Source organism: Bombina bombina, chromosome 8 (genome assembly GCF_027579735.1).
Source record: "Bombina bombina isolate aBomBom1 chromosome 8, aBomBom1.pri, whole genome shotgun sequence".
NCBI lineage: Eukaryota > Metazoa > Chordata > Amphibia > Anura > Bombinatoridae > Bombina > Bombina bombina.
The window spans coordinates 63,300,282-63,326,955 of NC_069506.1; the positions used below are offsets into that span (position 1 = coordinate 63,300,282).

At 36.7% G+C, this 26,674-nt stretch overlaps 1 protein-coding gene across 1 annotated transcript in view; it reads left to right on the forward strand.

Annotated features, from left to right (window-relative positions):
• Window positions 1-26,674, forward strand: part of CHD5 (chromodomain helicase DNA binding protein 5) — a 584,561-nt gene that overhangs the window by 331,490 nt on the left and 226,397 nt on the right. The window contains exon 12 of the mRNA XM_053690398.1: window positions 15,418-15,629. Coding sequence (XP_053546373.1) covers window positions 15,418-15,629 — 212 coding nt within the window. The remainder of the gene's footprint in view (window positions 1-15,417; window positions 15,630-26,674) is intronic.

Consider the following 26,674-nt stretch of genomic DNA (forward strand, 5'->3'; position numbering starts at 1 on the left):
TATTATGGCATATGTAAACAACATCCAATAATAAACAGGCGGCCGTACCATAGAAACCACTCCAGATATCAAAGCACAACTATCTTAAAGATACAAGGTGTCATAGGTGGCACTCAAGCTAGTACCAACTCGAGTATAACTGTAAATAGTATAGTATGCTTAAGATTTAGGACAGCCTACATGCCCAATTAACCACTGGTAAACCCATGGGTAAACACCTACAATTGGCATATTCACATACCTAGATATATAGTACAAGGAACAGGTGCATATGGGGTATAAGGGACATAAAGATAGAACAACGCTGGTGCTATCACCTAGGAGTGGAATGGACATAGTGGTACATACAGGTCATACACAGGTAGCCCAATCACAAGGGATAGTAGAAAAATCACATAAAAACAATGTTAAAACATGAGGCATGAACAATAGTGACAATATTAATAGAGCACTGAATAATCCAAGTGTACATTCAGTCCATTAGGGCTGAGGGTATTTAGCCTATATATCCATCGGCTTTCACAGCACAGAAGTTCTTTATGTCTGTTGCCCCCCATTCTGGGTGGAATCAGTGTCAATCAGCATGGCTTTAAGAGAGGAAACAGAGTGTTTGTGTTCCAAAAAATGGTGTGCTACTGGTTGGTCAGATAGACCATCTTTGAGTGCAGCTCTGATAACACTCTTGTGATTTGCTAGTCTTTCCTGAAAGGTAGTGGTGGTCTTACCCACATAATACCTCCCACACAGGCATGTCAGAAAGTAGACTACAAATTGGGAGGTACATGTAAGGCGGTGTCTTATCAGGTAGGTTTTGTTCGAGTGTGGGTGGTGGAACTTTTGTCCAGTTAGTAGAGAATTGCAAGTGACACAGTTCCCACTTTGAAAACATCCTGGCTTGGTTTTCGCTAGCCAGGTTTGTGGCCTCCGCCAGGGGTCCGTTTTCATCAGCAATGATTTTAACCTATGACCACTTCTATGTACTATTCTAGGCGGTGGCAATTCAGCAAAGGGCAATGTGTAGTCATCCCTTATCAAGTGCCAATTTCTACGAACAATGTCCCCTATATTCTTCGTGGGCGGACTAAATGAGGTGACAAAGTTCAATCGCTGATCGTTGTTATCAGTTTTTGGTTTCCTCTGGATGAGCGATGCCTGGTCCAAGTGGCGACCTCATTCATTGTCTACTCAACTACTTTCAAACTGTACCCCCTTTCAAGGAATTTCATCTTCATCTCCTTAAGTTGTAAGGTTTGCTTGATTGGGTCAGAGTTATTACGGATAACTCTTAAAAACTGGGATATGATAATCCCAGTTTTCAGTTGCATAGGATGGAAGCTATCACTCTGTAAGAGCGTATTTCGATCCGTAGGCTTGGAGTACAATGTGGTGTTGAGCTTGCACCCAGCCTCAGTGGATGATTTGTAGATACACAAGTCAGATGATTTGTAGATACACAATCTGTTCATTACTGCTCTTGTTCTTAAACATGATTGAAGGTTCAGCCTCGTTCAGGTACTGTATCCATTGTGTTAGTTCTAAATGAGTGCCGCCCCAGATGACAAATAAATCGTCGATGTATATAGTAAGACGTTGGGGTTACGGTCCAAGAAGATAAATTTGTCTTCAAACTGTGCCATAAAAAGATTTGCATATGATGGCGCCATGCTGGATCCCATGGCAGTCCCAATCAGTTGCAGGTAGTATGCATCCTCAAATTGAAAATAGTTGTGTGTTAAACACATCAGGAGCCAGTCCAACAGGACCTCAGTAGGGGGGCCATCACACACCGTGCTGGATACCAAAAATCTTCTGACAGCCTCTATGCCCAATTTGTGCGGAATAACCGTGTATAGGCTATTAACGTCTAAAGTCACCAGGATGCAGTCGGTGGGAAATATTCTGTTATGCAACATTTGTATCAGCTGGATGGAATCCAATAGGAACACCTCCGTGTTCTTGACCAAACACTGAAGGTGAAAATCAATGTAGATGGATAGATTCTGGAATAGAGATCCCTCTGCGGAGACTATAGGTCGTCCGGGTGGTGTTTTGATGTCCTTGTGGATTTTCGGAATTGTGTATATAATAGGACACCTTGGATGGTCTACGGTCAGAAAATCCAAAGTGTTCTCATCAATGTATCCATTATTGGATGCCATCTGTAGACTGCTGTCCAACATCTTCTTATAGACCTTAGTGGGGTTGAATGTCAACCGCTGATAGGTATTAGTGTCATTTAATTGACTCTGTAGTTCAGACCTGTAGTAGGTGTAGTCCAATACTACTACCACCCAACCTTTATCCGCTGGACGTATGATGATAGTGTCATCTCTTTTGAGCCTCTCTAGGGCGCTCAGCTCTGGTTTGTTTAAGTTGTTACGATGGGGTGTTTGGTTCTTACAGGCTTGCTCAATGTCCCGGATACAAATATTTGTAAAAGTTCTGATGGTTGGATGGGTGGTTTTAGGCTCAAATTCAGAGGGTCGTGACAGTGCAGGTCTGGGCCTGATTGGTGGAGAGTGTTTGAAGTAGTCTTTCAGTTTGAGAGTTCTTTGGAGTCTATGTACATCCACTAAATAATCAAACACGTTAGTTTTGGGTGTAGGAACAAAACTCAGCCCTCTACTCAGGATTCTGACTTCATCATTGTCCAGTGGTCGGCTACTGATATTGATCACGACACCCTCACTCATATTCAACTTCTTGGCGGTTTTCTTCCACTGACCTCCTCTCCTATTTGCTGGCCTGTGTCCTTTTTCCCTTGTCCCTCGTCGTTTTTTGAGAGCAAGGGAGGCCTTCGCTGAGATCTAGTGAGAACCCTATCACTGTATTGTGGTTTGTTCATTGCTCCTACGATATTGTCAGAGCTGCTGGACTCACCTCCGCTTGTGTCTAGTGTATTGGCCAAGGTGTTTGGTCTACGCTCGTGCCTTCTGCGTCTATAGGTGTTTTGTTTACCAGAGAGCCATTGATAAACATTTTTTTCTCTATAGTCCATCTCTACTGAGTTTAATTTCTTGTTCTTGAAACTGATGAGCTCCTTTTTGTACTTGTCAAGTTGCGTACTGAGCTTATTAAGCCAGTCCTCACTATTGTCGTCTCTGAGTATCCTTTCTTTAGTTATAGTTACAGCTGGCAGCTCGTCCGCTACCTGTTTTTTGAGGCGTTTCACCTCCTCTATAACTAAGAGGATCCAATCAAATGAGCACTTATTGGCTATGTAGCACCACTTTTGGCAGAACTCATTATGATTTCTGCCAATGGTCGGCGAATTTCTGACCCTGAAGCCACGGGGAATCATTTTTCTCTTGAAGTAATCGGTTAGATAGTTCACGTTCAACTTGTAATCAACCTCTTTTCTCCGAAGGTTGAGTATCTTATAGTAGATGTTTATGGGAACTTCCTCAACCTTTTCTGACTCACACAGTTCTAGGATCCGAGCAGCATCTTCATCAGTAAATGCAAAAATACCTTCTTCTACTCCCAAATCTTGTCCACCAAACTGTTGGCCACTGGCTTGTGGTGGTTCATCCATACATCCATAATTATGGTAAAGTATCGTTCTATCCTTGCGTATGCTGAGATATCCAAGGTAAAAGATAATAATTGGTATTGCCCAATAACACCTCTAGTGATAATTAAAACCAATTGACGAGTTAATCAAAAGTTCAATGATAGGGTATATACATTTTTAACTGGGGGTGCGTGGAGGTAGTTTAATATAATTGAAACAGCGGGTGTTCCAGCACTCCGACCTTGGTAAATCGTCCAGAACCTGGGTGCAATCCTCAAAAAATATACAAAACAGATTTTAGGAATGAAGGGCACTCTCAGGATTTGTGATAATTGCGTGTCAGCAAAAGATTTTCTTTTATTGGTCTTAGTAACAACATTTGTTAATGGTCGACGTTTCGGCTTTCACAGAAGCATTCATCAAGACGAATCAAAACTGTAGAATAAAAGAAAAAACAACCAATGTTTGCAACCACATGTGATCAACAATACAATACATAAATACCTATAAATACCTATAAAGGGTGGTTAAATATTTTTTTTACTTTCAACTTGTAATACGAGCGCAAAAACGTTACTTCTGGCGGTGTTATCGCTCGAGAGGAAATGCTAAATAGCGCTCCACTTGTAATTTAGCCCTTAGTGGGAAAAAGAAAAAGAGATTTGATTTAAAAATACTCTAATGAAAAATATAATTTTAGTATTTACTTTTATGTATTTTTAAAGCCAGAGTTGCCTTATACAGAGTTTTATTGGGTTTTGCTATTGAATTTTAAATACACCTAACATTTCTGCATCCGTGCATGGCAAATGTTTTTACAACGTATATAAATGGTTATTCATTAAACACGTTAAACAAAATAAAGTAAAACGACTGCTGTTTAAGAGCTAGAGCTTACGCATCACTATATTCATAAAAGTGCAATTTGTTCAAGTAATTTAAAAAACTTGCTGCTTACATCAAAGTCTCACCCCCTTATTAGGGGGCCAATCATGACCCTGTAGAAATATTTATCTAATGCCTTATTTTCAAAATATATTTTAATAAATGTTGTAGAAAAAAATAATTGGTTATAGTTTTCTACAGAATTGTGATTGACGCCTTAATGTTTATTAGTTCCATAATTTAAAGTGACATTGAACAATGCAAGCTTTTTACTATAGTAGATCGTCTTTACTTTCTGGAGACTAAAATGTAACACTTATTTCTTTAGTATTTAAACAGCTAATATAATTTTGAAAACTAGATACTATTTAATTATTTTCCAGCTTTCATTACAATGTTGCTAATAATGAATTGTAGTCAGCCATAAAGCTTTAATTTTTCATGTTTAAAAGGACGTGAAAGGCAAATTGTTATATTTGTTTATTTTATAGGTTAATATATTTTGAAAAAGTGCACCAATAACTTGTGTTTTAGTTTCTAAGTTGTTTTTCTGCAATATTCAGTGTAAAATCAGCGTCTTTCCAAACCCACTGTGAGGCTAATTTGCATTTGCCAATCACGGTGGGCAAACTGGGTACTCTCACTCTTTAGCCGCAGTTCTGGGTAGCGCACACGTACCCACTCATGTGCTTGCATATGATTTCCTTGCTCATGCAGAAAATGCCCCAGATCAAAATGGCTCTTGTGCCACGTCACAAAAGGGGCATCCGATGTTGGGGAAATAAATCATCAGAAGCACTTAAGCGCACACGTTAAATTTAGGCCTACAGTTTTCGTAATATACATAGATGAAATGCACATGTGTTTCACCACATTTGTAATGCACATGAGATTGGGAGCATGCACAACATAAATTAGTTCCAGTGAGTTCCACTGAGTGGAGCTAGTTCCAGTGAGTTCCAGTTCCAGTGGGGCTAAGCACTCATTCTACAAGAGTAGTCAACCTTATTTGCAGTGGAAAGGTTGCTTCTCCTATACAATTTTTTTGAGCCACAGCTTGGAAATCTCCTACCAAGTTTTTGTCTCACCTCAACCTGGATGTTCTTCTGGAAGAAAGATATTCTGTTATATCTTAAAATATTTTTTCCTCCTGTGTTTTTGTATTTGTAATGCTTTTAAGTTATCTCAACTTATTAGTACTAGAAATTAAATTTAATATACAGAAATCTATATCTAGGCTCATATCCTACCTAATACTTCCTTCCCTAATTATCTGTCCTTTGTTATGAAAGTGGGGTCTGTATATATGAGTCATCTTTAAAGGGACATTAAACACCTTAAGACATTATATATAAATTGTTTAATTACCTGTAGTAAAACAACTTTGCAATATACTTTCATGATTTATTTTGTTCTCTTTTCCTGTTATTTAATTCTGAATATTGTGGGATTTCCAATTCATGTTAAACATGGAAGTGCAGACACAGCTGTATGCCACACAGTCATTTATAATCATTATAGGCCTTAGCAGAAAAGGTAATCTAAGTTACAATATGGTGTTGCCCACTTCTTTATGAACATTAATTTTGGACCTATTTTTTTAATCATTCAAGCAATGATTTATTTAGTGTTTAATGTCCCTTTAAGTTGGCTAAAGATGAAATGATCAATTTTGTTCATTCCCATTTAAAGGGACAGTCAACACCAGAATGTTTGTTGTTTAAAAGATAGATAATCCCTTAATTACCAATTCCCCGTTTTTTCATAACCAACACAGTTATAATTATACACGTTTTACCTCTGTAATTACCTTGTATCTAAGCCTCAGCAGACTGCCCCCTTATTTCAGTTCTTTTGACAGACTTGCATTTTAGCCAATCAGAGCTGTCTCCATGGTAAATTCACATGCATGAGCTCAATGTTATCTTTATGAAACACATGAACTAATGCCCTCTAGTGATAAAAAACTATCAAAATGCATTTAGATTAGAGGCGGCCTTCAAGGTCTAAGAAATTAGCATATGAACCTCCTAGGTTTAGCTTTCAACTAAGAATACCAAGAGAACAAAGCAAAATTGGTGATAAAAGTAAATTGGAAAGTTGTTTAAAATTACATGCCCTATTTGACACATGAAAGTTTTTTTTGGACTTGACTGTCCCTTTAAGGGTGAAGTGCAGCACATGGTATTAGCTAATATATAAGCCAAGATATAGAAATGTCTGACTACTAGATTTAATTTTTAGTTTTATATCCCTTAAATGGACATGAAACACAAATAGCTTTACAATTTATTTCTAGTATCTAGTTTTTTGTTCTCATTTTATCTTTTGTTGAAAAGTATACCTACCAAATAAGATAATAGAAGTAAATTGGAAAGTTCTTTTAAAATTGTATTCTCTATCTAAATCATGAAAGAAAAAATTGGGTTTCTTGTCTCTTTAAAGTAGATAAATATAAAGCTATTAATTTTTCTGTGTTTTTTTACAATTAATTTCAGATTTAAAATTTTGTTGATGCATAAAACTTTAAGATCAATTTCAAAAAGATATCTTGATTTTCTAAATAAAACTTGGTAGTGCTCTGGGGACATATAACTTGCATTATTTTATATTTTCTCATCTTAAATTAAATGTTCCAAAACATTTTTCTTCTCATACGTATTTAAGCAAAGCTCACGTATATCTATATTCCAATTCACATTTGAACATGGGAAATTAAAATGTGATATATTTTGTTTTCATTTAAGACTAAAATAAATTAACATAAAACTTTCTGCTATATAAAGAATTACAATGAAGCATAAAACTGTCAGTCTGAACAGAAAATAAAGCAGATTCTTCAAATGCATTTGAGGATTTAAAGAATAGAATATCTGCAACTGTACTTGGATTTAGTTTTAGAATGTTGAAAAAATGCTGGCAGTTCCTGTGCATTGGCTTCTGTCTTTAAAAAAACAAATTCATAGCATATATCAATAATTAAGCACTGTACTGCAAAATAAATGTTTTAAAATCACGTTTAGCTCATTTATAAAACAACCAACATTCTCATGCTGCACTTGTTGCCACTAATATAATTGTGTTAGGAGGATTTCAGCTCCATGTAGGACTTTATCTATGTGTTTAATGCCTTTGCTGAGTAAATTGATTAGAGTTGCTCACATACCTCCCAATATTGGGGGCTAAGAATAAGGGGCTTTGGGAGTTTGAGGGGGTTGTCAACATTTTGAGTTTGGAGCTCTGATAGGAGGGGCGGGATCATGAATGTGTCTAATCAGTTGGTGGGAGTGCCTAGATGGTTTATCCCCTGTAATTTGTAAACAATTTAATACATTCTAGCAGATGATATGAATTACTATGAACAAATAGCTCATTTAGATTTGGTTTGACTTTTGACAAAGTTGATTTTGCCTGTGGTTTCCCCACCTATATTGACGATATCAATACTTAAGTATTGGCTATCAAAAAGTTATGTAGACATAGCCAGCAAAAGAAATTACACTCCTAGTGGGGGTTGTAGAGATAAGTGATAAAATGTTAATTTATTTCATAAGGTGTTAAGAGTCCACGATCCATTACTACTGTGGTTCAACTCCTAGCCACTAGGAGGAGACAAAGATTCCGAAATCTTCCAAGAGTACTTCATCCCTCTCACCTCTCTGGTATGCTAATCTAATCTTTACGTCCCATGAGGCAGGTAAAGAATTGAGGTGCTCTTAAGATTCTTCATTGAGAAGGGTTCTATACTATTTTTAACGGGGAGAGCGGATCCTTTTGACAGTGCATTAGTTATGTTTTTTTCTCATGCTCTTTTCCACCCTCTTAGTGAGCGTGATGTTGTTGTAAGGGAGTTCGGCTCAATCACATTCAAGCTCCTGCGGTTCTGAATTTCTTTTCTGGAGGAGGTAAAATTACCAAAAATCTCACAGAGTACTCTATCAGGCCCATTTATCAAAGGGCTTGCGGACCTGATCCGACACTGCGGATCAGGTCCGCAAGACCTCGCTAAATGCGGAGAGCAATACGCTCTCCGCATTTAACATTGCACCAGCAGCTCACAAGAGCTGCTGGTGCAACGCCGCCCCCTGCTGACTCGCGGCCAATCGGCCGCCAGCAGGGAGCTGTCAATCAACCCGATCGTATTCGATCGGGTTGATGTCCGGCGATTCCTGTCCGCCTGTTCAGAGCAGGCGGACAGGGTTATGGAGCAGCGGTCTTGATAAATGGGCCTGTATTACTTTTTATATTGTGGTGTAGATATTATATTACATATATTTTAAAATCTAAACTTAGTGAACACATTTTTTTATTTCTATCTTTTGTCTAAGCTTCTTATCTGTTTTGCCATTGTGAGGTTCTCCAGTCTGCCATGCCTGTAAAGGTCTCCTTGCTTTCTTGGATTTTGCTGCTAAAATCCCTGAATGTTTGCTTTTCTGCATAAACTTAAAATTCTCTGTGTTGTTTTATCTGCTGTTTTGTAAATGTATATGTCTCTGTTGTTTTCATTTAAAATGGAACATAATGGAACTGTCCTCAATGTTGTTAACATGGATCCCCTTAGACGATAGATCCACTGAATTTGCTATTCATTTCAAGTGTGTATTAAGCAACTTGTCTACATTGTACCCCAGCAAAACTATGCAATGCTAGTATGGATCGCCTTATGCATGCTAATCAATCTAATGCTGCTCTTGCCTCTAAGGGAGTCTGTCCGTCTGTCTTTCCTCTGTATGTTTTTTACAGGGGAGTTTTCAGATTTTGCTCCAGGTTTAAAAGATTTTGTGCATTCTACGGTGTCAGAAATATAGGCGGCTATGCCTCCCTCCAAGTAAGCTCAAATTATAATCAGCAAACACAGTATCCTCCTCTTGCATGTTCAAGCTTGAATATCATAGCACTCATAGGTTTTAGGTTATTTAGGGGTACAAGAACCTAAGCCTTTCTTATGATAAATCTGTCAAACAATGGTGTTGTTTTTCAAACCTTCTGTTAAGAGTTCAAAGGTTTTCCTGTCCCAAAGACAATTTCTAAAATAATTACCAAAGAGTGGTCTAAGCCTTTTTTTTATCCTCAGAAATATAGAGGATGTTTTCCTTTACTGCTTGTAGTATAGAGCTTTGGGGAGCTGGACTGAAGGTGGATGGTGCAATTTCCACTTTATCAAAAAACTCTACTATTCCTTTAGTAGATAGTACATTTTTTAAAGTTACTATGGATAGAAAATTTGAGTCTTTTCACAGAAGACCATTTCTACAAGCGGGTTACATATTTAAACCAGTTATCAGTATTGCTTGTGTTGCTGTGGATTCTACTTTTTGATGTATCAAACTTTCTGATTAGATTTCAGAAGATTCCACGGATGAAGTTTTTCAAAACCATTGGAAAATTCTTAGGTCAGCAAATGCTTTTATTTATGATGTTATTGTTGATATAATTAGATTTTATGTAAAAAAATATGGCCTTATCATTTTGACCAGAAGAGCTTTGTAGCTCAAGTCAAGATCAGCGGACATATTTTAAATAGCTAGACTTTTATCTTTGGGCCTAGTCTAGATGCCATAATTTCTTCTGTGACTGTAGAAAAATGAGTATTTCTCCCTCAAGAAGTATATGGGAAGGAACAGACTTACTAGTAGTTTTCATTCCTTTAGTCAATCATGGAACCAAAAGTCATTCTCATCCTCACAAAAAGTTTCTTCCACATACTCTTAAAAGTCCAACCCCAATTGGTTCAAGGCCAAACAGTCAAAAGAGCCTTCTTTCGCTACTATGTCTGTATGTTGGTGTGACCCACAATCCAGATTCTCTTCTGATAAGGGGATGTTTACGCTTTTTTCAAAAGGCCTGGTCTTTTCAGGATCCTTGAGTTCTGTTTCTCATGAGTACAGAATGGACTTTAGATCAAGGCTTTTCAGAAATTTTCTTCTGTTTCATGTTCCAAAGAACCCTGTATAAGGCCCTTTTTTATGTTATTGTGTCCAAGATCTAGAACTCATGGCAGTGATAGTTCTAGTTCCTGAGACAGATCAGCTTTTATAGTGTTCCTTAAAGAGAGGTAACTTTCTGACCTATTCTGGATTTTAAATCTTTAAACAAGTTTCTCAGGGTTCCACCTTTCTAAATGGAAACAATTTAGACAATTTTACCTCTTGTTAAGCAGGGTCGGTATATTCCCATGATTGATTTAAAGGATGATTGCCTTCCTTTCACTATTCACAAACACCATCTCCAGTTCCAGAGATTTGCATACCACAACAAACATTTTCAGTTTGTTGCTATACTATTTAGTCTGGCTACTGCTCCCAGAATTTTTTCAAAGGTTCGGGGCACTCTCTTGTCTGTAAAAGGAGCCCAAGATATTTTGTTCTCATACCAACAGTCTTTTATTATTCCTTTGCAAGGAGTTTTCTTTCTCCTCAGACCAGAGTCCCTTTCCGATGAGTCATTATAGACTCATTATTAAGGAGATTTTCTTTATCAGATCAAAAGCGATCAAGGTTACAGCATATGCTATATTTTAGACTATTCCAATCCTACAGTAGCTCTGTGCATGGAAGTCTTAGGTCTGATGATTGGAGCTTCAGGTTGTATTCCATTTGCTTGCAATCACATGGGACCTCTTTAACTTTGCATGCTATGTCAATGATGCAGTGATTACAGCAGTTTTTTTCTCTGGACACTAACCCCTATAGATACAAGTCTCTCAGTTTGGGTTGCAGTGTGGGGGTCCAGGAGAACACAATGAGTTTGGTCTCCTCTGGAGGCGAGGTTTTTTAAAAAAAAAAAATATCTTGGAACTCTGTGCTATCTTTATGGCCTTTTTAAAGCTGACATCTTCTGAAAAAAAGAGACGTATCTACATTTTCATTCAGAATATGTCATAGCATTGGCTTATATCAATCTTCAAGGGGGATCTGGAAGTTTCCTAGCAATGGAGGAAGTTTCTTCGATTTTAACTTGGGCATAAAACAATGTATGTACAAATTCTGCAATTCGTATCCCAGCTGTGGAAAACTGGGAAACAGATTCTCAGTCACCAATCCCTTCATTCAGGGGAATGGTTTTTACATCTAAAAGTTTTCAATCAGATTATAGATCAATGGGTTCTACCAGAAAGAGACATAATGGTTTCTCATTTGAACAACAAATGTCCCAGCTGTTTTGTAAGATCCATGGATCTACAAAGGTAATTTGTAGATGTTCTTGCAGCTTCTTGGTCATTTCTTATTTTTTATATATTTTCTCCAACTGTTCTGCTAACACATTTGATAGCTCCATTAAACAAGAGCCCTCTTCATTAATTCTTATTGCTCAAGTTTGACCAAGCAGAACTTGTTTACAGATCTGATTCAGTTTTCCAGTTGTCCTCAGTGATCTCTTCCACTAAGACATGACCTACTGTCTTAGGGCCCATTTCTATACTCATCTGAAGCCTCTTAAAAAAGGATTGAGAATTGAGGACCTAATTTTAAAACAGAGTTTTTTCTAAAGCTGTAGTTGATACCATAATTCAGAAAGCCTATTAAAAGAAAAATCTTTCTCAAGAAATGGAAAGTTTTTCTTTCCTGATGTGAGAAACAAAGTTTTAGATGGTATTCATTTAGAATTCCTAAATTTTTAGAAGAGGGATTAGATAAGAGTTTATCTGCTAGCTCTTTAAAGGGTCAGACTTCAGCGCTTTCTGTGTTATATCGTAAGAAAATTGTTAAACTTCCTGTTGTTCAATCTTTAGCCAGGATTTGGAAGCTAAATTTTGTTTTCATAGGTTTTGTAGATCTCCGCTTTTGAGCCTATGCACAGTTAGACATTCAGCTTTGGTCCTAGAGGGTATTGCTTTGTTTTGCAATATCTTCTAACAGAAGAGTACTGAATTGACTGTTTTTCTTCTTGCAAGCCTCCCTATTTGATTTTTCTCCAGAATAAGTTCCTTTAGTAGATTGTGATGCCTTTTAATTGACCAACAAAATTAAGTATTTTTTTTTTAATTCCATAAGCTTTCAAGACCTCACATGTCTCTTCTTCAGATGTAGATTAAACAGGTATCACAATCTACTAATGGAATATTCTCTATGAGATCAATACAGCAACAACCCCTTTTCTCTCCAGGATAAAGTGATTTTAAGAACAAGCTTTGATTTTTTCCAAAGCAAGTCTATTGTGATAACATAAATTGGGAAATTGTTGTTCCTTTTGTCCCAATCCTCATATTTTAAAGAAAGGCTTCTACTTAATTTAGGTGACAGCTTTACAATTCTAGATTTTAGACAATCCTCTAATTTGTTTGTTAATTTCTCGTGTCCACACAAAGACCAGAAGGCCACAGCAGTTATTTTAGCTTCTTGACTAAATCTCTTGATTCTAAAGGCTTACATGGAAACGAGAAAGTCTCATCCAAAACATTTTAAAGCCCATTGTAATAGATCAGTTTCCACTTCCTGGATTTTCTATTGAACACATTTGCAAGGCAGCAACATGCTCATCCTTACCTACCTTTACTAATTTCTACCACTTTGATGTTTTCCAGGCAGCAGTGTCTAGAAATTTGGTGCCTGCCATTTTCAAAAAATGTTGGTCTGCCCAAAATTACTTATGCACTCCACTGCTTGGGTATTAGTCTCCAGGAGTAATTGACCGTGGACTCTCACCACATTATGAAAGAAAACAAAATTAATGCTTACATGATAAATTAATTTCTTTCATGGTGGTGAGAGTCCACAAGACCTGCCCATTTTATTATGTTTTATTTATGACAGCAGTTCTAGTTTGCAACTAATTTTACCTACTTTGTACTTTCCTACCTTTTTTCTTCTTCTCCTTGCTTCGCTATATGTCAGACTGGCATACCATAGAGGTGGGAGAGATGAAATGCTCTCTGAAGCTTTGGGAATGTTGCCTCTCTCTAGTAGCCAGGAGTTAAGTCCTAAGAGTAATGGATGATGAACTCTTACCACAATGAAAGAAATCAATATATCAGGTAAGCATGCGTTTTGTTTTTCAGTGATTCTCTCTAAGAGCCTGGTATTTAAAAGCTCTCCGCTCAGGCTAGATGATCTAAGACATCTCATCACATGGAGAGGTCCCTAAAAAAAAATTTCAGAATCACAAATTTTAATTTGAAATATATTTTTCTCACTATGCAAGGTTCTTGATGTGAAAGAGAGACCCCTACATCACAATATAAGGTCTAAAAAATCCCCAAAAATGTTGCATGATGTCTCTCCATGCCAGCAAGGTTTTGAATATCAGCCCCTAAGTATTGGGTTTTGGTATACAGACAGAGGTATGATAAAGAAGCATGTGTGTACAGAAGGTGATAAAATAAGGAGATATGATTTCCCTGCAAGCTCATCCTATTTTAATGGGTTGTGGTGACAAAAAAAAACCCAGATAGTTCATATAAAAAATAAACCTAAAGGAGCAATTTCTCATACATTTTATACTCTGCTGCTGGTATAACAAGTCATTGTAAACACATTAAGGGGAAACCAATTTTACAGTACACTGTCCCTTTAAGGGGGATTTAAACTATTTCTGCTTTTGTATAAAATGTTTGCTTGTCACATGCTCTGTAGAAACTAAATTCTTTAACCTAGGAATTTTGCAGTATTCGAAGAAGAGGTTTTTAATATCCCTTTAAAAGATTTGAGTTGCTTCACCTTTGTGAGAGATAATTTACCACAGCGAAACTCTTGGCAGGGCCCTCTATCTCTTTGTCTCCCATAACTTTCACCTTGCATAGTAGACCCATGTCTGTGGAACCTGTTGGCGCTCTACAAATAGCTGATAATAAGTTGCTACATCTCAGATACAATGGTTACTTGTGGGATTTATAGCTCTCTGTTCATTTAGAGCTAGGTTGCAAGTAGCGGGGGATGCCACAAGCAATATTATGACCGCGCTAACGTGCACACGTTACTAATTTAAAAGTAAACTGGTGTGCTGAAGCTCAAACTAAATTTGCGCTCATCGGGTTAGCACAAGTGAAAACCTTATGTAAAGTGTAAGGGTTTAAAAAAAAAAAGGTGCACCAAACACATAAAAAAATACATTAAAATGATGTGTTACACTCATATATACAGTTTCTGATAAATATTAAAAAAAGGGGTAACAGGTATATGGCATATATGTGTATGTGTGTATATAAATATGTGTGTATTTATGTGTTTATATATGTATATACATATATATATATATACACATATAAAAACATATATACACATGTATGAATTTATTTATATATATATATATATATATATATAAATATCCAAACACCAACTTCTTCCCACAAGAGACGACTGCCTGGGTGCAGACTTGCAAACAATACATCAGCCAAAAAAGATGCACTCTCAGGACTTTTTACCATGAAGTAAAAATTACTTTATTTGAAACGTTTTCAGGGATCAAGTCCCCTTCGTCAGCTGATCCCCGAAAACGTTTCAAATAAAGTAATTTTTACTTCATGGTAAAAAGTCTTACATTCCATTGTTCTTCACTTAGAAGAAAATGTTCTTAGTGTTTTTAAATCTATATTTCTATATATAGCTGTATATATCTATACCTGTATATATTCATATAGATATATAGTAGAGATATATATATTTTTTTTAAAAACCCATCAGATTATATATTTAAAAATAAAAAAGAACCTTTTCTTCTATGTGAAGAACATTTGAATATACAATATTCAGAACTACCTTTGGCTTTAGTGATGTAGGTCTTATGCGGTGTTAGGTTAGCGCTCAAGCAGTAAGTGTTAGCTTTTTGTTTGTTTTTTATCAGCGCACTACATTAAAGTATACAGGGAGAAGAAGTTAACACGGCTGCAATAACCGAAGTCCCTACGTAAATCGATCATCAGGTTTCGCCCGCATGTAAACTTTTTACGTGCACAATCCTGCCGTCTTTAAATTTAAATTTCAGCGGTGTTAACATGCAAGCGAAGAATATATTTAGAGTGACACTTGTCATTTGACCCTTAATATTTAAAGCTTTGTTTGTTTTGTATTATTTCCTTACAGCTGGAGCTCTACCACACGGTGATGTTCCGGAATTACCAAAGAAAGAATGATATGGATGATCCCCCGCCATTTGATTATGGCTCCGGAGATGAGGAAAGCAAAAGTGAGAAGCGCAAAAGCAAAGATCCTGAATATGCAAAGATGGAAGAAAAATATTACAAATATGGCATTAAACCTGAGTGGATGATGATACACCGAATAATGAACCACAGGTCAGATATATAATTCCAAGGTCACAATCAAACATACGGAATATTATTCCTTTTCTTAAAAAAAAAAAGAAAATAAAAGAAGAAGTAAAATAAAAGATAAGTTTAAATTGAAATGAATATCAGTTGTGCAGTTCTTGCTAATGCTCACTGCTTGATAGGACCTTCCTACTAATGCTCATTGGCTTATAAGTATTTCCTACTACTGTTTATTGGCTGTTTTGTATCGGCCAATGGGCATTAAGAGGAAGTACGTATCAGGCAGTGAACATTGGCAAGAACTGCACATCTGATACTGCTAAGTTTGTTGCAGTTTTATTTTAATTAGCTTTTTCTTTAAAAAAATTTAGCAAAAAAATTAAGTTTAAGTTTAAATGCTGCTTATCTTTTATACGGATGATAGAAAATATATGTGTACAGTGTTCCTTTAAAGGGACAGTAAACTGCTGAGCAGAACACCAAACAAAATGGTTACTATCAAGGGCAGACTGAGCAGTCAACCAATAGGACCTGGACTGAAGGCCCGGCATGTAAGGGGCCCCTAGGGTGTGCTGCTTATACTCACAGTCACAGTTGGTTAAATAAGCTAGCCCAGTAGTTGAGCTACTCTAGTGATTGGGTCTGTGGCCCGGATATTCAAAACATCATCAGACCGATGAGAAGTTGCCTGTTTGGGTTTACTAAGCTTGGAGTCCATCAGTCTGGGAATATATTCTAAAAAAGTTGGCAGAATTTTGTTGACGAGTGATGAAGTGTCCCCCATAGGATATAATGGGAATCGCAACTTCCGCAAAAGTCCGTCAACATCGCCACTGAGCTGCGATGAAGGTGGCGGGTGGTGCTGTCTTTAAAGTGTGTTAAATAGGCTGTGGGTTCGTGAAAATAAAAATAAAAATTCTGTGTAGTAACATTTCAGATTATGCATATGTATATTCAGTTTCACTGTACAGTCACTAGATTTGTCACATTGGGAAATATAGCCCCTGAAAAGGTATTGCTAACATGGAGGACAGTACTTTCAACATCAACTTGTTACACCTATTAGAACTCTAAAAAAAATTATGGGGCTCAAATAAATAATTTTCCTAATAAACAAGGGAGGGCCAGATTAAACTATCTTTAGGGCCACATTTGGCGCCAGGGCCTGTACTTTTAAACCACTGGGTTAAAAAAAGAATACAATTGTAAACAACTTTCTAATTTACTTCTGTTATCTATTTAGCTTTGTTCTCCTGGTATTCTTTGTTGAAGAAGCATCAATGTACTACTGGGAGTTAGCTAATCGCCTTGTGTGAGCCAATAACATGAGACATAAATGTGCATCACCAAATCAGCAGCTCGGTATCCTTTTTAACAAAGGATACCAAGAAAACAAAACCAATTAGTTAATAGAAATAAATTGGAAAGTTGTTTAAAATCACATGATCTATCTAAATCATAAAAGAAAAAAAAAATGTGTTTTATGTCTCTTTAAGTAAAAGAAAGTATGTGCTTGTAAAGCTGAACAAAAAGTAATCTCACCAAAAATAAATATTTACCAATCTTTACTAGAATCCTCAATACGCTCATACATCTGAAACCCCTAACTTTTAAAGGGCCAGTCTAGTCTAAATTAAACTTACATGTGCGGTGTCGCCAACAAAAGCCGGCGACGCTGGTGTTTAGTCCGGGTTTGCTATTGCATATACGGCGCATATAAATGCAGCGCGTATATATTTCACCCGTCGCCCGCTAATTTTACTGCCATAAGCTAACACAGAACCGTGTCGCAAGTTGGTATCACATATTCAGTGCAAGGACTTACGCTGTGAAAATGGAGACATTTTACTCCATTTTTACCTCGCCACACATAGGCAGGCGCAGCAAGCCTTATGTGAATATGTGAACAACGTAACTCCCGTAACTCACTGAAAATATAACCTAACACATGCGCAATATCTATCTACCGGTCAACCGCAATCCCCCACTGCAGTAACTAATAAAGTATATTAACTCCTAATCCGCCATTCACCCACATCGCAATGTACCTAATAAATGTATTAACCCCTAATCCGCTATTCACCCGCAATCTACCTAAAAAAAGTATTAATCCCTAAACCACCAAACCCCCACATCGCAATCTACCTAGTAAAACTATTAACCCCTAACCCGCATTAACCTAATTAAACTATTAACCCCTAATCTGCCATTAACCTACATCGCAATTAACCTAATAAATCCAATAACCCCTAAACCGCCAAACCTCCACAGCGCAATTAACCTAATTAAATTACTAAACCCCCTAACCCCTAAATTAACCCCATTTACCTAAATTAAAAAATACTAAGTTACAATTAAAATAAAAAATCTAACATTACTTTAAAAATAAAAAAAAACTAAGTTTAAATTAATCTAAAATTACAAAAAAAATTAAAAAGTCTAACATTACATAAAATAATAAACCAAATTATCAAAAATAAAAAAAATAAACCTAATCCCTATGAAAAAAAAAAAAAAAAACCTTAGTTCAAAGATAAACCTAGGTAGCCTCATATGCTAATTTCTTAGACCTTGAAGGCTGCCTCTTCGGAATGCATTTAACAGCTTTTCACAGCTAGAGAGCATTAGTTCATGTATGCCATATAGATAACATTGTGCTCACTTCTGTAAAGTTACCTAGGAGTCAGCACTGACTGGCTAAAATGCAAGTCTTTCAAAAGAACTGAAATAAGAGGTAATCTACAGAGTCTTAGATACAAGGTAATCACAGAGGTTAAAAATATATTTATATAACCGTGTTGTTACGCAAAACTAGGGAATGGGTAATAAAGGGATTATCTATATTTTTAAACAATAACAATTCTGGAGTAGACTGTCCCTTTAAATAAAATAAAAATTCCCTCATTCATTTTTTTTAACAATCCAAAATTTCCTGGTGACATTGACTGCTGGCTAATGCAGACATTATACATTATTATAGTATATTCTAAATGAATATAATGTTATTCGATATTGACATCAAATTTATATTCTAAGAATAAAGCTACATCAGGAAAAAAAAATCAATACTCTATTTGTGTTTTAAAATAGATCCTTACAATAGATGATTAAATCTGCTCACTATGCAGAACTGTTCATCATAGCTGTATATAAAACAAACAGATCATGTTGCCAAGATGCAATGTGACTTTAGTGTGTTGTAGCGGCATCAGACTATCATGAGAGCATTTGGCATTTGATTACTTGGTCTGTCTGTGCACTTAACATAATTAGTTTTTTACATTTCTGGGTTTTTATTGCAGTTTAACTCACATCTTATTCTGTATCTGCAACGGTGCATGAAATACAAAGAGCCATTTTAGTTGTTGTCAGCATTTTTAAAACTCAATTTCTCCCTTTTCTGTAATTCATTGTCAAAAAGTTTTAAAGAGATACTAAACCCAAATTTTTTTTCTATTCAGATAGAGAGGCCTTATGGTGGAGCGATCTTTAGACCTCTGCTTCATAACTGCTGTTTCTGGCGAGTCTGAAGACTCGCCAGAAACACGGGCCCTCAAGCTCCATTCAGAGCTTGATAAATGGGCCTCAGAGCATGCAATTTTAAGCTACTTTCTCATTTACTCCTATTATCATTTTTGCTTCGTTCTCTTTGGTATCTTTATTTGTAAAAGCAGGTATGAATCTTATGAGCCGGACCATTTTTGGTTCAGCCTCCTGGATAGCGCTTGCTGATTGGTGGCTACATTTAGCCACCAATCAGCAACTGCTACCCAAGTACTGAATCTAAAATGGGCCAGCTACTAAGCTTTCATTCCTGCTTTTCAAATAAAGATACCAAGAGAATGAAGCAAAAATTATAATAGGAGTCATTTAGAAAGTTGCTTACAATTTCATGCTCTATCCAAATCATGAAATAAAAAATGTGGGTTTATTATCCCTTTAAATATACACCTATTAAAGTATTATTAAAATATATATAAAAGGGAAAACATACAACCAATTATTTTTGGTTATGAATTCTGACACATATTCCTGAAGATTTCACATCAACATTTATTTCCTTGGCAACCCATATGTTCAGTAAATTGATGTGACAAGAAAGCTAGTGATATCAGACAAAGTATTTTGAAATATTGTAATGATATTAAACATGTTATGAAGATTATAATACTGACTGCAATGAATAGTTTTAGTGCTTTATTTTAAAAAATAGTGCGCAAAAATTAATTTCAGGTATCACTCTTCTGATGTGGTTGGAATTTTTGAATATTTTTATTTTTCATGCATGTTAGATTTCTAGTACTTTAACAAAAAGGATAACAATTTAGACCTGGGGTTCGAATTATCATAGTGCAAGCGGACCTGATAAATGCTGACAGCATATGCCGTCGGCATTTATCATTGCACAAGCATTTCTCGTGAACTGCTTGTGCAATACCGCCCCCTGCACATTCGTGGCTAATCGGCCGCTAGCAGGGAATGTCAATGAACCTGATCGTATAGGGTTAAATCGGCCCCATAATCTTCTATCTGTCCTATAACAAAGCCAGTACTTAGAGAGAAAAAATGAAATTAACATTTTATTACTTATCTCTTCTACCCCCCACTGCGAGTGTAATTTCCTCTGCTGGCTATGTTTACAGTATAGCTGGGAATACACAGGCAAAACTAGCTGTTTCAAATGACAAAATAAAGGTGAAAGAGCTATTTATAAACATTTAATTATCTAAATGGATAACTGGGCACAAATCAACGTGGAGAAAATTGTACAGTATACTGTCCCTTTAATCACTCAAAGGGATTAAACACCTGTATAGAACATCAATGTACTATTAGAAGCTAGATGAACACATCTAGTGAGCCAATGACAAAAGTCATATGTCTGTAGTCACCAATTACCAGCTAGCTCCCAGCAGTGCATTGCTGATCCTAAACTTTATTTATTTACAACAAATGCTTCAGAAAGAATAAAGTACATTTTGAATTTTGACTTTCATGTCCCTCATCTCAGAGGGCCTAATGATCAAAAAACTCGCTGGCATGGAGAGAGATCATGCAGAATGTTTGGAGGCTTTTTGTGAGCATTATATTGTAATGTAGGAATCTATCCTTCAAATCTAGTACCCAGCATAGCTAGATAAACAGCTCTCAATGTAAAATTTGCCTTTCTAAAATATTTTGGAGGGACCTCACAGAACAGACAAGACTTCTTTCTTTAGATAATCAGGCCCAGAGAAAGAGGAAAATACTTCTTAGTGATTCCATAATTTATTAATACAAGGAGATAGCTCTACAAAAGATCATTGTTCCATCATTTCAGCATGTCTCACTTGTGGGTAGAACACAACAGGAATCTAAGTTCTTTCTCAAAGATTATAGTTTCAAAATTTATTTCAGTGCTCTGATTTTTTAAAAATGTATGTTCCTCTTCTGGGAGTCATTCCTATAAGTTAAATATCAGTCTTAGGACTCGGTTTTACAGTACACTGCCATATACTGGTTATAATCACCTTAAAGTACCATAAAAAATTTGAGTTCTGTGCATATCCTAAAAGGGCTAATTAACAGCTAGATTACGAGTTTTGCGGTAGGGTGAAAAAGCAGCGTTAACAGGTCCTAAAGCTGCTTTTTTACGCCCGCTGGTATTACGAGTCTTGCAGGTTTAGGAGCACCGCACACTTTTTTTGGCCTTACCGCAAACCAACTTACGCAAATTGCATATAGTCTTTTTTCAATGGGACTTCCATAGCGCTGATATTACGAGTTTGTCCTGGGAGGCCAAAAAGTGAGCGGTACACCCTCTACCGCCAAGATTCCTAACACATTTTAAAGTCAGTAGTTATGAGTTTTACTCTTCAAAGCTGTAGCATAAAACTCATAACTAAAGTGCTAAAAAGTACACTAACACCCATAAACTACCTATTAACCCCTAAACCGCCGCACTCCCGCCTCGCAAACACTAGTTAAATATTATTAACCCCTAATCTGCCGCCCCTAACATCGCCGCCACCTACATTATACCTATTAACCCCTAATCTGCTGCCCCCAACATCGCCATCACCTACCTACATTTATTAACCCCTAATCTGCCGTCCCCAACGCCGCCACTATTCTAAATTTATTAAACCTTTAAACCTAAGTCTAACCCTAACACCCCCTAACTTAAATATAATTTAAATAAATCTAAATAAAATTACTATCATAACCTAAATTATTACTATTTAAAACTAAATACTTACCTATAAAATAAACCCTAAGTTAGCTACAATATAACTAATAGTTACATTGTAGCTAGCTTAGGGTTTATTTTTATTTTACAGGCAAGTTTGTATTTATTTTAACTAGGTAGAATAGTTACTAAATAGTTATTAACTATTTAATAACTACCTAGCTAAAATAAATACAAATTTACCTGTAAAATAAAACCTAACCTAAGTTACACTAACACCTAACACTACACTACAATTAAATAACTTACCTAAATTAAATACAATTAAATAAATTAAATACAATTAGCTAAATTACAAAAAACCCCCACTAAATTACAGAAAATAAAAAACAAATTACAAGATCTTTAAACTAATTACACCTAATCTAAGATCCCTATCAAAATAAAAAAAAACCCTAGCCTAAAAGAAACTATCAATAGCCCTTAAAAGGGCCTTTTGCGGTGCATTGCCCCAAAGAAATCAGCTCTTTTACCTGAAAAAGAAATACAAACAACCCCCAACAGTAAAACCCATCACCCACACAACCAACCCCCCAAATAAAAGCCTAACTAAAAAAAACCTAAGCTCCCCATTGCCCTGAAAAGGGCATTTGGAAGGGCATTGCCCTTAAAAGGGCATTTAGCTCTATTGCTGCCCAAAGCCCTAACCTAAAAATAAAACCCACCCAATACACCCTTAAAAAATTCTAACATTAACCCCCGAAGATTCACTTACCGGCAAGATGTCCTCAACGAAGCCCGCAGAAGTGGTCTTCCAGACGGGCAGAAGTCTTCACCCAGACGGCATCTTCTACATTCGGCGCGGAGCATCCTCTTCAATCAACGTCTTCTTGATGAATGAAGGTTCCTTTAAATGACGTCATCCAAGATGGCGTCCCTTAGATTCCGATTGGCTGATAGAATTCAGCCAATAGGATTGAGCAATCAGCCAATAGGATTGAGCTCGCATTCTATTGGCTGATTGGAACAGCAAATAGAATGCGAGCTCAATCCTTTTGGCTGATTGGATCAGCCAATAGGATTGAACTTCAATGCTATTGGCTGATTGTATCAGCCAATAGGATTTTTTCAACCTTAATTCCGATTGGCTGATAGAATTCTATCAGCCAATCGGAATCTAAAGGACGCCATCTTGGATGACGTCACTTAAAAGAATTCGTCGGGTAGTCGTCGTTGGAAGAGGATGCTCCGCGCCGGATGTCTTGAAGATGGACCCGCTCCATGCCGGAAGGATGAAGATAGAAGATGCTGTCTGGATGAAGACTTCTGCCCGTCTGGAGGACCACTTCTGCCCGTCTGGAGGACCACTTCTGCCGGATCCGTTGTGGACATCTTACCGCTTGGATGAAGACTTCTCCAGGTAAGTGAATCTTCGGGAGTTAGTGTTAGGATTTTTTAAGGGTGTATTGGGTGGGTTTTATTTTTAGGTTAGGGCTTTGGGCAGCAATAGAGCTAAATGCCCTTTTAAGGGCAATGCCCTTCCAAATGCCATTTTCAGGGCAATGGGGAGCTTAGGTTTTTTTAGTTAGGGTTTTATTTGGGGGGTTGGTTGTGTGGGAGGTGGGTTTACTGTTTTTTTTTACAGGTAAAAGAGCTGATTTCTTGGGGGCAATGCCCAGCAAAATGCCCTTTTAAGGGCTATTGGTAGTTTAGGTTAGGCTAGGGTTTTTTTATTTTGGGGGGGCTTTTTTTATTTTGATAGGGCTATTAGATTAGGTGTAATTAGTTTAAAGATCTTGTAATTTGTTTTTTATTTTCTGTAATTTAGTGTTTTGTTTTTTGTAATTTAGCTAATTGTATTTGATTTATTTAATTGTATTTCATTTAGGTAATTTATTTATTTGTAGTGTAGTGTTAGGTGTTAGTGTAACTTAGGTTAGGTTTTATTTTACAGGTAAATTTGTATTTATTTTAGCTAGGTAGTTATTAAATAGTTAATAACTATTTAGTAACTATTCTACCTAGTTAAAATAAATACAAACTTGCCTGTAAAATAAAAATAAACCCTAAGCTAGATACAATGTAACTATTAGTTATATTGTAGCTAGTTTAGGGTTTATTTTATAGATATTTAGTTTTAAACAGGAATAATTTAGTTAATGATAGTAATTTTATTTAGATTTATTTAAATTATATTTAAGTTAGGGGGTGTTAGGGTTAGGCTTCGGTTTAGGGGTTAATAAATGTAGAATAGTGGCGGCAACGTTGGGGGCAGCAGATTAGGGGTTAATAAATGTAGGTAGGTTGCGGCGACATTGGGGGAGGGAGATTAGGGGTTAATAAATATAATGTAGGTGTCGGCAATGTCGGGAGCGGCAGATTAGGGGTTAATAAGTGTAAGATTAGGGGTGTTTAGACTCAGGGGCATATTTAACAAATGTCTTGCGGACCTGATCCGACAGTGTGGATCAGGTCCGCAAGTCATCGCTGAATGCGGAGAGCAATACGTTCTCCATATTCAGCATTGCACCAGCAGCTCACAAGAGCTGCTGGTGCAACGCCGCCCCCTGCAGACTCGCGGCCAGGTGTCAATCAACCCGATCGTACTGAATTCCGGCGATTCCTATCCGCCTGCTCAGAGCAGGCGGACAGGGTTATGGAGCAGCGGTCTTTGTGACCGCTGCTTCATAACTGCTGTTTCTGGCGAGTCTTCTCCATTCGGAGCTTGATAGATAAGCCCCTCGGGGTTCATGTTAGGTGTAAACATAAATTTTGTGTCCCCATAGGAATCAATGGGGCTGTGTTACTGAGTTTTACGCTGCTTTATTGCAGGTGTTAGACTTTTTCTCAGCCGCCTCTCCCCATTGATGTCTATGGGGAAATCGTGCACAAGCACGTATAACAAGCTCACCGCTCACTTAAGCAGCGCTGCTATTGGAGTGCAGTGTGGAGCGCAATTTTGCTCTACGCTCACTTCTTGCCTGTTAACACCGGGTTGATAAAAACCTGTAATACCAGCGCTGTAGGTAAGTGAGCGGTGAGAACAAACTGCAAGTTAGCACCGCACCCCTGTTACAGCAAAACTCTAGGCGTAAGTAATTAAGTAAATAGTTTTCATTCAAAACATGTTTAAAAATTGCTGGCAAGTATTTTAAAATATTTTTAAAAAATAAGCAAAATGACTTACATAGTCATGCTGCCTGGAGTAGTCTGGTCCACCCCCCTTATCAGTGTTTAGCATCAGAAACACAGGCATTGTATTTTAATTGAGTTCACATCTGCTTATTGGCTTCTAGGCATGCTCCAGCAGATAATGTCTGTTAAAGTCTTGTATTCTACCAAATCAAAGAGATAGATACAGCCAGGAATTGTGTGGGGGGAGTTAGGGCTGTACAATTCAGAAACTTATATTTTGTCTCTATCCCAACTTGTTTTATGTCCCTTTAAATTTAAACAGTTTTTATTTTCCACACATAAAATAGAATTCTAAAGACTCCTGATTTAGTCTTCAACAATGCCTATTAGGTCTGCAACTAACGATTATTTTCATAATCGATTAATCGGACGATTATTTTTTCGATTAATCGACTAATCGGATAAAAAATAAATAAATAGTTTCCTATATTTAAAATAAAATCCACATACTGAGTGTTATAAATATAAACTTCTGACTAAAACTTTACATTAAAACAACTGTTGGTCCAATTTTTTAAGCAGCAGAACAAATTTTTATAATTAAGCAAAACAAAACCACAAACTGTTTGAAAAGAGGTAGAAGTAGAAAGAGGTAGACTATCACTGTTTATAACATTCTGTTATTCACTCTTTCAGAAACTTTGCATTGAAATGCAAAATTGTCAACATGTCCACACGCTCCTGGCTGAGGCTGGTTCTCTTTTTTGCAAGCTATTTTGCCTGCAGCAGAGAATAGGCACTCAGATGGTGTTGAGGTGCCCGAGAGGCATAAATAGGGTTTTGCCAATTTCACCAAGGTGGGATATTTATCTTTGTTAGCTTTCCACCAATGCAAGGGGCCTCTTAACAAAGTAAGCCTGGACTTCATTCTGACATAAAAATATCTTGAATCTTCAAAGAATGCAGCAGCACCACTTCTCATATAAAAAGTTCCTTTATTAAACACATAGTAGGAGCAGGTAAAATAGAATGACGTTTCGGGTGGTTATCCCTTAGTCATGTGAACATGACTAAGGGATAACCACCCGAAACGTCGTTCTATTTTACCTGCTCCTACTATGTGTTTAATAAAGGAACTTTTTATATGAGAAGTGGTGCTGCTGCATTCTTTGAAGATTTTGGATACTGTTTGGATCCTTGCAGTGATACTGTGCTAGCTTGCACACACCTTGGGTCTGAGTGCTGGATTTCAATCTTATAAAAATATCTTGAATATCTATATGCAGTGGTAAATAACCATCTATAAGGTTAGGGGGAAAAATATCTAGTCCACTCTTAAAATAACAGATATATACTTACAAAGGTTGAATTTGGTACATATTCCAATTAATTAAAAATAGAAAAAAAAGGCTAAAGACTATATATCAGTAAAAGGACACAACCTTTACACATTTATCTATAGAGTACATATATCAGCAATAGCAAGTGATCCTCTAAAAATTGTGCAAACAGGTAATAGTGACATCAATTCATATAACAAATGCAATCAATCTAGGGCTAGGTGTAAATAACATGCTTGGGACTATATCATGCAAAGCACAATCCCAAGTCACCTGATTTTATATAAACAATCCAAATTATGACTCCTATTTTATTTCTGGGTTGCACATAAGACAGGAGTAGTTATAGTTTCCTAAAAAAGTGAAAAGTAAAATGTCTGTAGACATCCTTTAGGCTAAGGGCATAGCCATAAAACACAATACCA